At 45.2% G+C, this 14,013-nt stretch overlaps 1 protein-coding gene across 1 annotated transcript in view; it reads left to right on the forward strand.

The window, feature by feature from the left end:
• Positions 1–14,013, forward strand: part of PCBP3 (poly(rC) binding protein 3) — an 80,095-nt gene that overhangs the window by 19,077 nt on the left and 47,005 nt on the right. Inside the window, exons 3-7 of the mRNA XM_048869359.2 lie at positions 962–985; positions 2,176–2,208; positions 2,849–2,965; positions 10,851–10,982; positions 11,496–11,624. Of these exons, the coding sequence (XP_048725316.1) occupies positions 962–985; positions 2,176–2,208; positions 2,849–2,965; positions 10,851–10,982; positions 11,496–11,624 (435 nt within the window). The remainder of the gene's footprint in view (positions 1–961; positions 986–2,175; positions 2,209–2,848; positions 2,966–10,850; positions 10,983–11,495; positions 11,625–14,013) is intronic.

The following is a 14,013-nucleotide window of genomic DNA, read 5'->3' on the forward strand; positions in this document are numbered from 1 at the left end:
TATAGAGAGAGACCTTCTAAAAACGTTAAAATCTATGACTGGCACGCGAAACCTTAAACTAAAGTGAATCAGTGAAGACTCGGCACGCCGCTTCGGAAAGGCTGCCGACCCCTGCTCTAGAGGAAGGTCCAGTTCTCCGACCGATGGCATTTGGGAAGGTGTGAGCCTCCTCCCCCGTGTGTCAGTAGTGGTCTGAGTGACAGACATTCCTCTCTCTTGCTCACTGTGGGGATGGCTGTGCTAATCAGCCACCACACAAACCGCTTCTGAACTCGCCGGGAAGTCGCGTGGCGTAATACAGCCTAGCTGGGAATGTGCAGCCAGCTGCTCTGCTTGGCTGGCTGACCGTGCCAGAAGACAGGCATGCCCATGTGCTGGAGGAGGGCCGTGTACCATGGAACTGAAACACAACCGATGGCTCCATTCTGAGAGTCCTGTGTAGGAGACATCTTTTCTTATAAAAAAATTAACCCCCCTTTAATTCATAGGTATTGGTTTTTGCACATGATGCCACAAGAGTGCGAGAGCTGTGTTCTAGGCTGCCTCGCAGCCAGCTTGTCCAGGAGATCATGCAACCACTCGGCTTCACTTTGCAGACATCCAGGCCCCATTCAGGAAAGCATGTTCTTACGTGCAGCCCTGAACAGGGGTGATCTCTTGAACGGGGGCCATAGTTCAGAACCAACATGGTCTATGAGGCACCTCAGAAAGAAAACAGAGTTTATACCCTCCTCAGGGCAGAGCAGCACGTACCTTTGGCAAACACATGTGACCACCCCCCTCTGAAATAAAGAAGTAATTCCCTTTCTGCTCTGTGTTTTTGGGGCTATTTGAAAATTGATCTGGTGGCTCATAATTCATTGAGCTCAGTGCGTGCACCAGCTCCTGTACGTCACTAGGAGATTTTATTGGAGTTTCGTAAATTCTGTAATTTCTGTCTTTGTGTTTGGGTCTTTTTTAGGAAGTTGGAAGCATCATTGGGAAGGTAAATATTTCTTCAGATTCCATCATTGTACATGTTAGTTGCATAATAGTTATAACCTGTATTTTTACAGCTGTTAATTATTACATTATACACCTCTGACAATTGGCATCATGTGGATCTATTGCTCTGATTGCAGGAGAGATTATTCAGGTATCCGAAGAAGAAATCAAATGATGTTCTCCTTTCCAAATGCATCTAAAATACTGTCAGTTTTCGAGTCTTAATGTTGCTGCATCACTCTGGCTACTAATATGTACCTTCATTCTGGGATGGTGATAATTTTGTTCCCACTGATACATTAAGGAAAAAGATGAATCTCATCACAAGAGTAGCAAGATGTCAGTAAATAAGTTGGTCTTCACAACCTTGGTAGACTAGCATAACAACAAAGAAATTCCTCCAATTCCTCTACAGCAGAGTACTGAGTTATAGGTGACCTGTTTACACAACTGCGCCAATTACAATTACAACCTTCCTGAAAAGTGGACAGGTGCTTATGTGTTAAAGTTCAAAATTGGATGGCACTTACAGTAAAGAACATAGACTATCATTGGCCCCGGTGGACCTTCATGAAAAGTGACATGATACTCCATGCACTGCCCCCAAAGAACAGTGACATTACTACAGCGTTATGGAGGACCATTGCTGGAGTGTTTTTACAGGTTGGTAGGTCGGTAGAAGACGGGGTCATTACAATGACTGGTAAGAGGGAGGATGCCTGTCCCTCCACACATGGCCCTTATTTTTTCCATTATTTTCTTATCAAACTCAGATTGTTTAGTCAACTTTTTGATGGATATGAATGTCTTTGAGCTTCTTCCATGGAGAAGGACATTTGGAAAGGAAGAAACTCATTGTGAATCTCTATCAGAATGATCTGAATGCTGTTTTGTCAGTGAAGTGAGCAGACTTGATTCCAATACACGCAGGGATAAAATCTGTAGAGTATGAAAAGGAAATTGTTAATAGCCCATTCTCAGAGTACAAATACACTTCAAAGCTCTAGCAGGGCGGGACTGAGGAGCGGGAGCAGGGGGTGAACTCTTCTCCCAGCTTTCTAAACTGTATTGTATGTATTTGTATTTTATGAAAATGTATTAGAAACTTTCTGAAGTTTCAGTATCGGGACAGGTGTTTGGATGAAGCTATTGATGATATTCTAATGGTTGTGTTTCTGCATCTTATTTCAGAAAGGAGAGACGGTGAAAAAGATGCGGGAGGAGGTGAGCTACCCAGACATTTGAAATGATTTCTAATGAAAGCGACATGGAGACTAATGGAAAGGCCTTGCTCCTATGGCCCAGTTCGTGGAAGCTTCAGTGAATAGTTGCCTAGAGCTTTGCAGACATTTGATTTTAGCTGTGGAAAAATGTGCAATTAGTCACTTACTCAGTTTTAAAGACCATTGACCCATTATTCAAGAAATTTCAGCAAGCTGCAGAATAATAAAAGTAGGCTATGGCCAGAGACCCTTTGTCAGTTTTTATTCATGCCGTACTCAGGAAAACTCCCATTAACTTCAGTGGAGATTTACCTGAATACCAGTAATTTGCCTTACAAGTTCATGGTCTGAGCACTTTGAGCTTTTGTGCACTGCTTGGCTGTCATAGCCGAATAAAAGGTTTGTTTGTTTTATAAATGAACCTGACCCCTGCCAGTGTACCTTTACATTAGAGGGGAGCCACCAGGAGTCCACAGGGGTGCAGGGCTCTGCCTACACACTGGTCAGATTGCAGGAGCTGAGGTCACTGGTGAACCTCTAGCCTGTTTCTCTAGGTCAGTAGCCAGCTCTGGTTCAGTGTGCGGCTGTCAGGTTGATGGGCTTTTTAATGGGATGAGAAGATTTTTTTCTTTCCTTTCTAGAGTGGAGCAAGAATCAACATCTCAGAGGGAAACTGTCCGGAAAGAATTGTGACCATCACAGGCCCCACTGATGCCATCTTCAAGGCTTTTGCCATGATTGCTTACAAATTTGAGGAGGTAAGGAAATACACACACTCCTTTGCAGATGGAGAACTGGTGACCTGCTTTTTGGTCAGGTCATTAGGAATGGTCCCCCAGTTCCATTAAACCATTGAAGACCATTAAAGTCTGGTGGAAATAATTGTGGGTCAGCGCACATGTTTATCATGCTGCCATGCCTACAGCTCACTATTATGATGTAGCATTACCTGGCATTGTCATAGCGCAGTGTTAGAAGGTTGCGACGTAATGTCAGGACACAGCTGTCACCTCAGGCTGGGGAGGGGGGTAACAGGACAAAGTTTCTAGGCCTGAGCATCAGGTAGTGAGGCGGGGTGGGAATGCTTTCTGAGGCGGCTGCAGCCCTCTCTTGCTGTGCACCCTCTGGCTGCTGCGGTGAGGAGCCAATGGGTGTGATGTCGGTGGCAGAGCTGTATCAGGGAATACTACCAGACGGACCTGGTAAGAGGGCCCGGGAGCTTGGGAAGCAGGGGAGACGGAAAGCTGAGGCAGAAGGGGAAGGGGAGAGCTGGGGGGAGCGTGCATGGGTGAGTGTGCATGTGTGCACACGTGTGTGGGGAACAGGGGTGGTGGAGAGGGTGGGAGGGAGGAAAATCACTGAGGGATGAAGAGGTGACGCACTGGTCAGAAGCTGGAGTGAACAAGTCCACACAGAGCCACCTCGTGCTGGGAGATACAGAGTGGCCCTGTTTCCATTCTTGTTTTGGAGCCTGTCATCCTGGCAACAGATTCATTCCAGCCCTGAGAGTGAGATCCGTCCGTTTCTTAGTGGAGAAGGGGGTAGCCCTCTCGCAACAGGAAGGTCACTACCTGGCATCGTTTCCGGTAGTCTCAGCAGAGAGGCCAAGAACCAAAACAGGCAGGATTAGAACCAGAAGTACTTATTTTTAGAGCTCGTGCCTGCTGGCTAAGGTTGAGCTGCCTGGATGGGGTAGTAAGGGATAGGCCAGCATGGACGCTGCACCTGTTCCTGAGTGGGGAAAGTCCGTTTCTGCACCTCAAAAGTACAGTACTTTTCAGAATACCCAGCACTTTTCATCGGTAGATCTCACAGCACATTACAAAGGAGGTCAGTATCATTAGCCCCACTCTACAGATGGGGAAACTGAGGCATGGGGCAGTACAATAACTTGCCCAAAGTCAAGCAGTGGCAGAGCCAGGGCTAGGAATCCCAGGACAGGGCACTCTCCACTAGACCACACCCCTTCACTACATTTGTGCTCAACAGATGAAAAATACAGCCACCGAAATCCCTCTGCAGTAGAGGGCTTTGTGCATTACACTGAAAGTGGATTAGCCATTATACGGTGTTGTGAGCATTGATGGCACAAGGAGCAGTCTCTTCCAGGGAGGGCGAGAAAAGCAAAAGCTTTACTCCTAGGTAAAACTGTGAGGAGATATAGTTCACAGGTGGTGTGTGCTGGGGCAGATACCATCCCTGTACATTACATGGTCGCTGTCTCTAATTTTGGCAGCAGGTGATCTCCTTCAGGTTTTGCCTCACGTTTAATTCAGTCTTTGCCCATTGTCTTTCTGCCAAGTGTAAGGGTTCCATGTAGTCTTGTGGGAATAGAGGCAAATTCAGCCCCTTAATCGGTGCCCTCATGCTTCCTGGTTGCATCCTCTCAAGACAGCCCTTCTCATGCTGATGGGAATAGGAAGGAGGTATCTGTAGACTTGATACAGGTAGTTCCATTGAGGTTCACTTACTCAACAGATAGATCTAACAATTATTTATTAAGGGAAAACACTCAGCAAACAGTGATCAATAACTTACAAGTAGGAAGCTCATTAGGACGATCTCATCACAATCACCGCCAGCACTGACAATACACCTTCAACTTCCCTTTGTTACGCAAATTATTTATACCTTTTTGTTATCTTGTCTTATACATATGTATTAGTCTCTCATTTCCATGTCAACTCTCCTCCCCCATCAGTACAGGTGTCATGTTAGTTCAAAGCGATCCTTTCTAGCTTTTTAGTGATTTTACCTGTTCTTGTTCTCACAAACATGAGGGCTCTGTAATTTCTCACACATGCACGGTTCTACTTACACTTATACCGTTAAATGTTATAAGCACAGACTCTTAAAATCTCCAGCAGGCTTCTGTCAGGCCTACATAAGCCTTCGCTCACAACACTCCCCACTGTGAAGCCATAGAATCCTTTCTAAGGCTTCATCTAAGCCTGTATTTTCTATACATCTCTTCTCTTTCCCAGCTGCCTCCTACCCTTCCAGATCAATGCAATTAACACCCCTACGAGTAAGGCTTGCGCAATTGCGAAGTCCATTGATATCATACATATCCATGGATGTTCCCCAATATTATATACTAACTCCCACCATGGGGCATTTCCCAGAGTATCTATGTCACTTTGAATATTTCAACTCTCTTGTCTTAAGGTCAACAAATGTTCTGGGCATCTGGTCATTGAGGCCTGCACATTTCAATGCAGTGGTGGTATGACTCAGCTTAGCTTTATCACACAGTCTAGGGCAGCACCAATCAGATGAGCATCAGCTGATACACATGCACATCCACCAATGTGATATATGCCATCATGTGCCAGCAATGCCCCTCTGCCATGTACATTGGTCAAACTGGACAGTCTCTACGTAAAAGAATAAATGGACACAAATCAGATGTCAAGAATTATAACATTCATAAACCAGTCGGAGAACACTTCAATCTCTCTGGTCACGCGATTTCAGACATGAAAGTTGCGATATTACAACAAAAAAACTTCAAATCCAGACTCCAGCGAGAAACTATTGAATTGGAATTCATTCGCAAATTGGATACAATTAACTTAGGCTTGAATAGAGACTGGGAGTGGCTAAGTCATTATGCAAGGTAACCTATTTCCCCTTGTTTTTTCCTACCTCTCCCCCCCCCCCCCCCCAGACGTTCTTGTTAAACCTTGGATTTGTGCTGGAAATGGCCCACCTTGATTATCATACACATTGTAAGGAGAGTGGTCACTTTAGATAAGCTATTACCAGCAGGAGAGTAGGGTGGGAGGAGGTATTTTTTCATGCTTTGTGTGTATATAAAAAGATCTTCTACACTTTCCACAGTATGCATCCGATGAAGTGAGCTGTAGCTCACGAAAGCTCATGCTCAAATCAATTGGTTAGTCTCTAAGGTGCCACAAGTACTCCTTTTCTTTTTGCGAATACAGACTAACACGGCTGTTACTCTGGAAGCTGATACACTGTGGATCTCATGCTGGGGAACTGAAAAAATTACCTTGTCCCCTAGTCAGGTAACATTTCTTGGCAGAAGACTGGCCAGTCATAACAGCATGTTTGTGTCCCATACTGGAAGTATCTGGCCCAAGAGCTTATATAATATTTGCCTTCTCCAGCCCTTGCAACCTTGGCTGACCTTGCCTCAGCCATACTGTGCAATTCCAGGTTTCTTCATCCAAAATGAAACCCCATGCCAGCAATGCACTCTGCAGTACATCACAAAAACACAACCAGGTATGAGGCCTCTTGGAACAATATGAGGTATCTGGGGCTTTCCAGACTCCCACACCCATCCTCTCCAGCGTCTGAGGATGAGTGCCATGTTCCTTTGAGATGTGATCTGTCACGGAAGTTTCCAACGTACCTATGGACTGGACACTATACACTCTTAATGCCTCACTTAGTCCTGTGGCCACTGCCACTGCCAGTACCATAGAAAGGATCCATGTTTCATCAAGTTTGCACCTTTCCTCAGCATAACAGACCCTTGAGTAGCACCTAACCTTGCACCAATCTACTCCCCTTATTTCTGTCTAGCATCTTATTTGTTCTGAACCCAGGCACTTCTCCACCTCGAGTTTCCTTTAGTCCTACCTGTAGTTCCAGTATTAGGAAGCTGCCTTACCTTATGCCATACTATATCATGCCTTTGATGCATGTGGATGGTTCATAATTTTTCCCATTTCATTGATTGCTGCTTCCACTTCCCTAAACAGCTGTCCTGTTATCCTAGCATCCCGGACAGCCTTTAAATGCTCCCCATACCCCCATGCTGTTGTTGACAGGTTTTGTAATTGAAGTCTCATTTACTGGTTTTCCTCCCACAATACTGTGATATCTATATCATTCCATAGGGAAGTTCCCAACACCCCAACTCCTAATACTGGTCCTAAATCTCTTTCTTTTATCTTTCTTCCTCTTTCTCTTTCCCTTCTCAAGCCACCAAATTTCCTCCTCTTCCACCCCATCCATTGACTGTCTGAAATTCGGTACCACTTTCGCTGGCATTTGCGTATAGAAATGCACGTATTTTTCATGACAGAGCTTCTGTGCTAATGTAAAAATGGTTCAGTTCAACACTACGGGTATCACTTGGTACTGTACATTATTATACATAATCTGGTGTTCACGATTTATCACTAGTCCATTGTCAGGTCTCACTTCTGTTTCGGGCATGTTTCATCACCTTGCTTCAATTCTGGAGTAGGAGGCATTGTTACTCCAGCGTGTTCAGGAGTGGTGTGGTACTCTGCCAGTCCCTCATCGCAAGCTGAGAGAGGGTCAACGTCTCGGTCACTTTGCTGGCATGATAGGTGGTAGTCCAGCAATCTGCCGAAGTCACTGTATTAGATCCCACGTGTCTTACCTGTGCCCTATGAATGGTTAGGTTATCCATTACCATCCCATGTAATGCACTGCCCCGTTTAAGTCCCCCAGTCCAAGTACCTGCTCCCGAGAGTCACTTGTGCTGCAGGATCCGCCACCTTGGCTGTGGTCCAGTCTGCACCAGGATAGGGCAGGCTCTCCTGCATGATTACCTGGGAGCCATAAGGCTAAAGTGGCATTCTCCCCCTCGTGCGTTGTCATGGCCTTGTTCCTCTGCTGGATCACAAATTCCACAGACCCCAAGGCAGTGCATGTTATGCCTCCCACGATGGACAACACCTGAAAAAGAAAACAATTCTCACTTCCCTCTACTTACATCAGTGGATTCCCTTCTGTCCTGCTGTCTGTACAGTTTCAGCTGCATAGCATGCAACCACCGATACACCATCGATACCTGAACCAGGTGTACTGATGGACTAGTCTGGTCCATTACATAGCAGTGACCCTCCCAAATGGCTTTTGGAAGTGGCCTTTTATCTAAGACATGCTGCACAAGTACCTGATCTCGCACTTCATTCTCCTCACCAGAAGCTTGGTCATCAGAATATCTTTTCATTTTTCGTTGGGCTTCCCCTAGGTTTCCTGCCACCATCTTGTGTCTATCTTGTATATGCCATACCAATGCCTTGGCCCACTGATCTGTTACAATGCCCTACTGCATTACATCTGCCACTGAGGTAATGAATAAGCATTCCCAGAGTCTCATCTCCCTTCCAGTGATAGCCTCTGTCCGGGTTCCTTCCCCACTCTGAACTCTGGGCTACAGATGTGGGGACCTGCATGAAAGACCCCCTAAGCTTATTCTTACCAGCTTAGGTTAAAACTTCCCCAAGGCACAGATTCCTTTCTTGCCTTGGGATCGCTGCCACCACCAAGTGATTTAACAAACAATCAGGGAAAAAGAAAAGAAGGACTTGTGGCACCCTAGAGACTAACAAATTTATTTGAGCATAAGCTTTCGTGAGCTACAGCTCACTTCATCGGATGCATACCGTGGAAAATACAGTGGGGAGATTTTATATACACAGAGAACATGAAACAATGCGTGTTACCATACACACTATAACGAGAGTGATCAGGTAAGGTGAGCTATTACCAGCAGGAGAGTGGGGGTGGGGTGAGGGGGAAGAAAACTTTTGTAGTGATAATCAAGATGGGCCATTTCCAGCAGTTGACAAGAATGTGTGAGGAACAGTAGGGTGGTGGTGGGGGGGGAATAAACATAGGGAAATAGTTTTACTTTGTGTAATGACCCATCCACTCCCAGTCTTTATTCAAGCCTAAGTTAATTGTGTCCAATTTGCAAATTAATTCCAATTCAGCAGTCTCTTGTTGGAGTCTGTTTTTGAAGTTTTTTTTGTTGAAGAATTGCCACTTTTAGGTCTGTAATTGAGTGTCCAAAGAGATTGAAGTGTTCTCCGACTGGTTTTTGAATGTTATAATTTTGATGTCTGATTTCAACAAAAAAACTTCAAAAACAGACTCCAACGAGAGACTGCTGAATTGGAATTAATTTGCAAACTGGACACAATTAACTTAGGCTAGAATAAAGACTGGGAGTGGATGGGTCATTACACAAAGTAAAACTATTTCCCCATGTTTATTCCCCACACCCACCCTACTGTTCCTCACATGTTCTTGTCAACTGCTGGAAATGGCCCACCTTGATTATCACTACAAAAAGTCCCCCTCTCCCCGCTCTCCTGCTGGTAATAGCTCACCTTATCTGATCACTCTGGTTACAGTGTGTATGGTAACACCCACTGTTTCATGTTCTCTGTGTATATAAATCTCCCCACTGTATTTTCCATTACACGCATCCGATGAAGTGAGCTGTAGCTCACGAAAGCTTATGCTCAAATAAATTTGTTAGTCTCTCAGGTGCCACAAGTCATCCTTTTTCTTTTTGCAGATACAGACTAACACAGCTGCTACTCTGAAACCAATCAGGGAAAGGACCACTTGGAGTCCTGTTCCCCCAAAATATCCCCTCAAGCCTATACCCCCTTTCCAGGGGAAGGCTTGAGCACATATCCTCACCAATTGGTTACAAAGGGATGACAGACCCAACCCCACGGGTCTTAGAACAATGGAAAAAATCATTCAGGTTCTTAAAAAGAAGGATTTTATTTAAAGAGAAAAAGGTAAAAGAGTTCCCTCTGTACTTAGGCTGGTAGTTAACCTTACAGAGTAACAGAAAATTCAAAGAGCACAGAGGAACCCCCTCTAGCCCTAGTTTCAAAGTTACAACAAAACAGGAATAAACCTCCCTCTAGCAAAGGGAAAGTTCATAAGTTTAGAAAACAAAGATAAACTAATACGCCTTGCTTGGATGTTACTTACAAGTTTGAAACAAGAGAGACTTGTTCAGAAAGGTCTGGAGAACTTGTATTGATGTCCGGTCCCTCTTAGTCCCAAGAGCTAACAGCCACACAAACAAAGAACCCAAAACAAAACCTCTCCCCACCCGATTTGAAAGTATCTTTTGTCCCCATTGGTTCCTTTGGTCAGGTGCCAACCAGGTTACTTGAGCTTCTTAACCCCCGACAGGTAAGGAGGAATTTAGGCTATCCCTATGGTTATGACAGCCTCAAAAGGAGCAATCCTTGTACCCTTCACCACACTTCCTTTGTGGGCATTAAAACACCTTCTTCAACATGGTTTTGTCAGTCCAGTTGGCTCATACCACCAATCCCCAGCGTTGCAGGTGGTATTGTATATGGAATTTTGGATCAAGTTCTAGTAACTCACAAACCTCCCTCATCACCTTTCCCACAAATCCATTATCACGATCCACAGCCTTCGGAAAACCTCACCTAGAGAACATCTCTTCTGTTAGCACCTTAGCTGTCGGGGTGGCTGTACAGCCTTGAGTCGGGGTAGCTTCTGTCCACCTAATAAAATTCTACAATTACCAAAATATACTTGTTCCCTCTAGTGGCTGTAGGTAATTCTCCAGTATAGTCCATTTGGATTCCTTCCCAAGTACTGGGAGGTACGGTCTGTGGACAGCTACGGGTGTAGAGCAGTGACTGGAACCAGACAGACACCTAAGAGAGATAATTATGAGCTATGGAAATAGTTGACCTACAGTGCTTTTGGTTTCTGACCGCACGCTATGGTCCTATGTGCAGTTTAAGGCAAGATTAAGCTGTCCCCTTCTGTGTATATTTTCGCCGGTTGGGATAGGGTGTGTATGGCAGAATAATAGAGCCTGTTTTCATTTTTCCCCTTCCCAAGGACATAATCAACTCAATGAGTAACAGCACTGCTACCAGTAAACCACCAGTAACACTGAGGTTGGTCGTGCCTGCTAGCCAGTGTGGGTCACTGATTGGCAAAGGAGGCTCCAAGATTAAGGAAATCAGGGAGGTAAGGCAGACCTTTTTCTTAAACCTCCCTTGTAAGTGCACTGTTTAAAAGCTACATTTAACTCAAGTGAGAATGGAAACTGACTCTGCAGCCTCTGCAGTGGGTATCCACATGCAGCCAGCTTCACAAATAGCATCGCCTCCAGCAAAACGCCTGCCACCAGAAGCTGACTCGGAAATGCTAAACCGGGACTTTTGATTTCCTAAGGATCCCAGCATGTAACTGACATGGGCTCCTGCCAGCACCGGCATGACACTGCATTTGACTTCTACAGGCCTTGGAGACTGACATATGCACTGTGTGCATGGCGTGGCAAGAGGAGGGAGGGTGATTGTCATGTCATGTTTGCAAAGCAATTCTTAACCAGGGTCTAACGCACCGAAAAACGAGCACATTGAAGTTACAGCTGACTACAAAAAGGAAGGGAAGGTGTTTTTGTTCTTGCAGCTGCTGTGCATTCAACTTTGCTATTCTTCCTCTCTCTCTCTCTCTCTCCCTTCCTGCTTTCTCCAGTCAACAGGTGCTCAGGTTCAAGTGGCGGGGGACATGCTGCCCAACTCCACAGAACGGGCAGTGACAATTTCGGGGACCCCCGATGCAATTATCCAGTGTGTCAAACAGATCTGTGTGGTGATGCTGGAGGTACAGTCTGTAACAATGGGGGTAAAGTATATAGGAAAAGCTATCAACAACCAAACTACAGTGAAAACCCTGGAATAGCTATTGATGTTATTGTTCACCCTCACTTACTGGTACCATTAGTTTAAAATCCTCACCATGTGTTTTTGCCCAGCCATGCACTCTGTTCATTTACTAGGTATGGAGTCTGGGGCTGAACTCTTAACTTAACTGAGAAGTGAAATATGATGTTTTCTCTTTAGATTTGAAATGAGATGGAGGGGCAGTCAGTAGTAGAGTCACAAGAAGGTTGCTTTTGAAATTAGGAGGCCATAGGCTCTCTCCCTTAGACTGGAGAGCTTGTGCGGTGGGACAGAGACGGCTTAGTGCGAGAAAAGCAAGGGGAGTAGGAAGGGCATAGAGAGAAATAAGATCTGTGACGTGAGCTGGAGCTAGTCCATGGAGCATTTGAAAAACTAGGAAGATCATTTTGAACTGGATCCTGAACTGAAGGGGGCAGTGGTATTGTCTGAGGACCGGAGCAATATGGTCACTGCATTGAGTGTGTGAGAGAAGGCAGGAATCAGCCTTCTGCACACTGGAGTCTGGGGAGTTCTTAGCAAAGGAAGTTGGGAGAGGGAGGAGGATTTCGGCAGAGGTGGGTTTGGAACAGTAGTAATCACAGGCCGGGCTGCACAGGTGGTGGACAGGTTTGCAGCACCAGGTACCTGTTTGGAGATGCAGAATTCAGTGCGCATTATGGCAGTAGAGGCAAATGGGAAGCCTGCGTCAGAATGGGAGATAGGTCTACGAGCTGAAGTATCGATAATTATTGTAATGCTTTACAATGACTTTCGCTACAATCCTGTCACCTTTCTAGTACTTAACCAGTGAAATTCTCATTTTCCCTGTGTTGTTAATGCAGTATGAGAGAAAGCAGACTTGTGACTATCGAGCCCTGAAATTCTGTAGCTCATTTGGGGGGTTTGATTGCACAGGTTTCTGTGTGTTAATATTTATTGTGAGGTTCTTAAAACTCATATTGATTTTATATGCCATGCATTCTGCAGATAGTAGTTGTGTGTGTAATTACAATTATAGATATAAACTATAATGACCTATAAATACGTACTGTATATAATATAAACAATAATGGATACGAATCCAAACATTTTGGTCTGAAATCTCATAGGAAGAGGCTTTCGCAAGATTTCTTTCGTGCATTAACAATGATTTGGTTATCAGACAGAACTCAGCATACACCTCTCACAAACACCAGTAAGAGCAATAGTCACAGAATACAGCTCGTGCATTGCCTTCACAACAGACAGGTCAGGCTGAAGCAGGAGACTGAATTGGCAAATAGTATTGACTTGTGGCAGGATGAAAAGACAGAGGGTGTGTGTCGAGGAGAACCCTCCCAATGGCATATGGCTACATGGTGGCTCTTCGGTCACTGCTCACTCGCTCCACCAGCACACTGTTGGGGTTTGTGTGTGTGTGCAGCTTTCACAATTGCTGCTTGTGCTGTCCCTGTTCTGTGGATAAGCAGAGGACTTGAATCTCCCATGCCCCCAGGGTGATCCCTTTCATAAGTACGGTAACATCACGGAAAGGGGTCTCAAGAGCTGTATGCTATTTCCTCTTTAAACCAGGAAGCGAGGAAATCACTTTCCATGGAGTGTAATAAACATAATTTCTTATTTGCAGGTTTATAATAAAATGCTTTTCTTCTAAAATATAGAGACCACGGGAGAGGCGGGGTAATTTCCCAGCCTTTGTTTGTGAGCTGCCCTGTGTGTGTATATTACAGTCACCAGTTCATTATTACCGTTATTGATACTACTGCACCACATAGCAGGTCCCATTCCACTAAAGCCCTGCAGTGTCCTGTATGGATACGTAGTAACAAGATAGTCTCTGCCCCAAAGACCTTCCAATAGTAGCTGTACAACCAGGCACAAAACCGTTCATAAGATTAGAAGTGGGCCCAGCAGCACGGGTGGCCTATCTGCGTTGGAGAAAACTAAAAAGGATTTTTTTAAGTGGAGAAGACAAAGATGGTCAATGTGTTGTACAACCTTCTCACTCTTTCTAATTTCCCCCAACACACTGATGGTTGCTGTGCTCTACAACAGTGCCCCTGCATCGTATCCAACACCTGACACCACCGATGCGATGCTGTAATCAGGTGTTGAGATGTACAGCGTAGCTTGATGATGGTAACAAAGGCCATGCTATGAAGACAACTTCCCTGTATGTACGCCTAACGAGTTATCTCCCTCGCAACCCTGCTGCGTGTCCCATAGGCAGCACATCGTGCTATTGCCACGTGTCTCTGGGTACATGTGTTCTTCAATGAGAGTTTGAGGGGTGCTGTTCAGATGTTCTCTCATGCACAAAAGCCTGGTAA

Source organism: Caretta caretta, chromosome 11 (genome assembly GCF_965140235.1).
Source record: "Caretta caretta isolate rCarCar2 chromosome 11, rCarCar1.hap1, whole genome shotgun sequence".
NCBI lineage: Eukaryota > Metazoa > Chordata > Testudines > Cheloniidae > Caretta > Caretta caretta.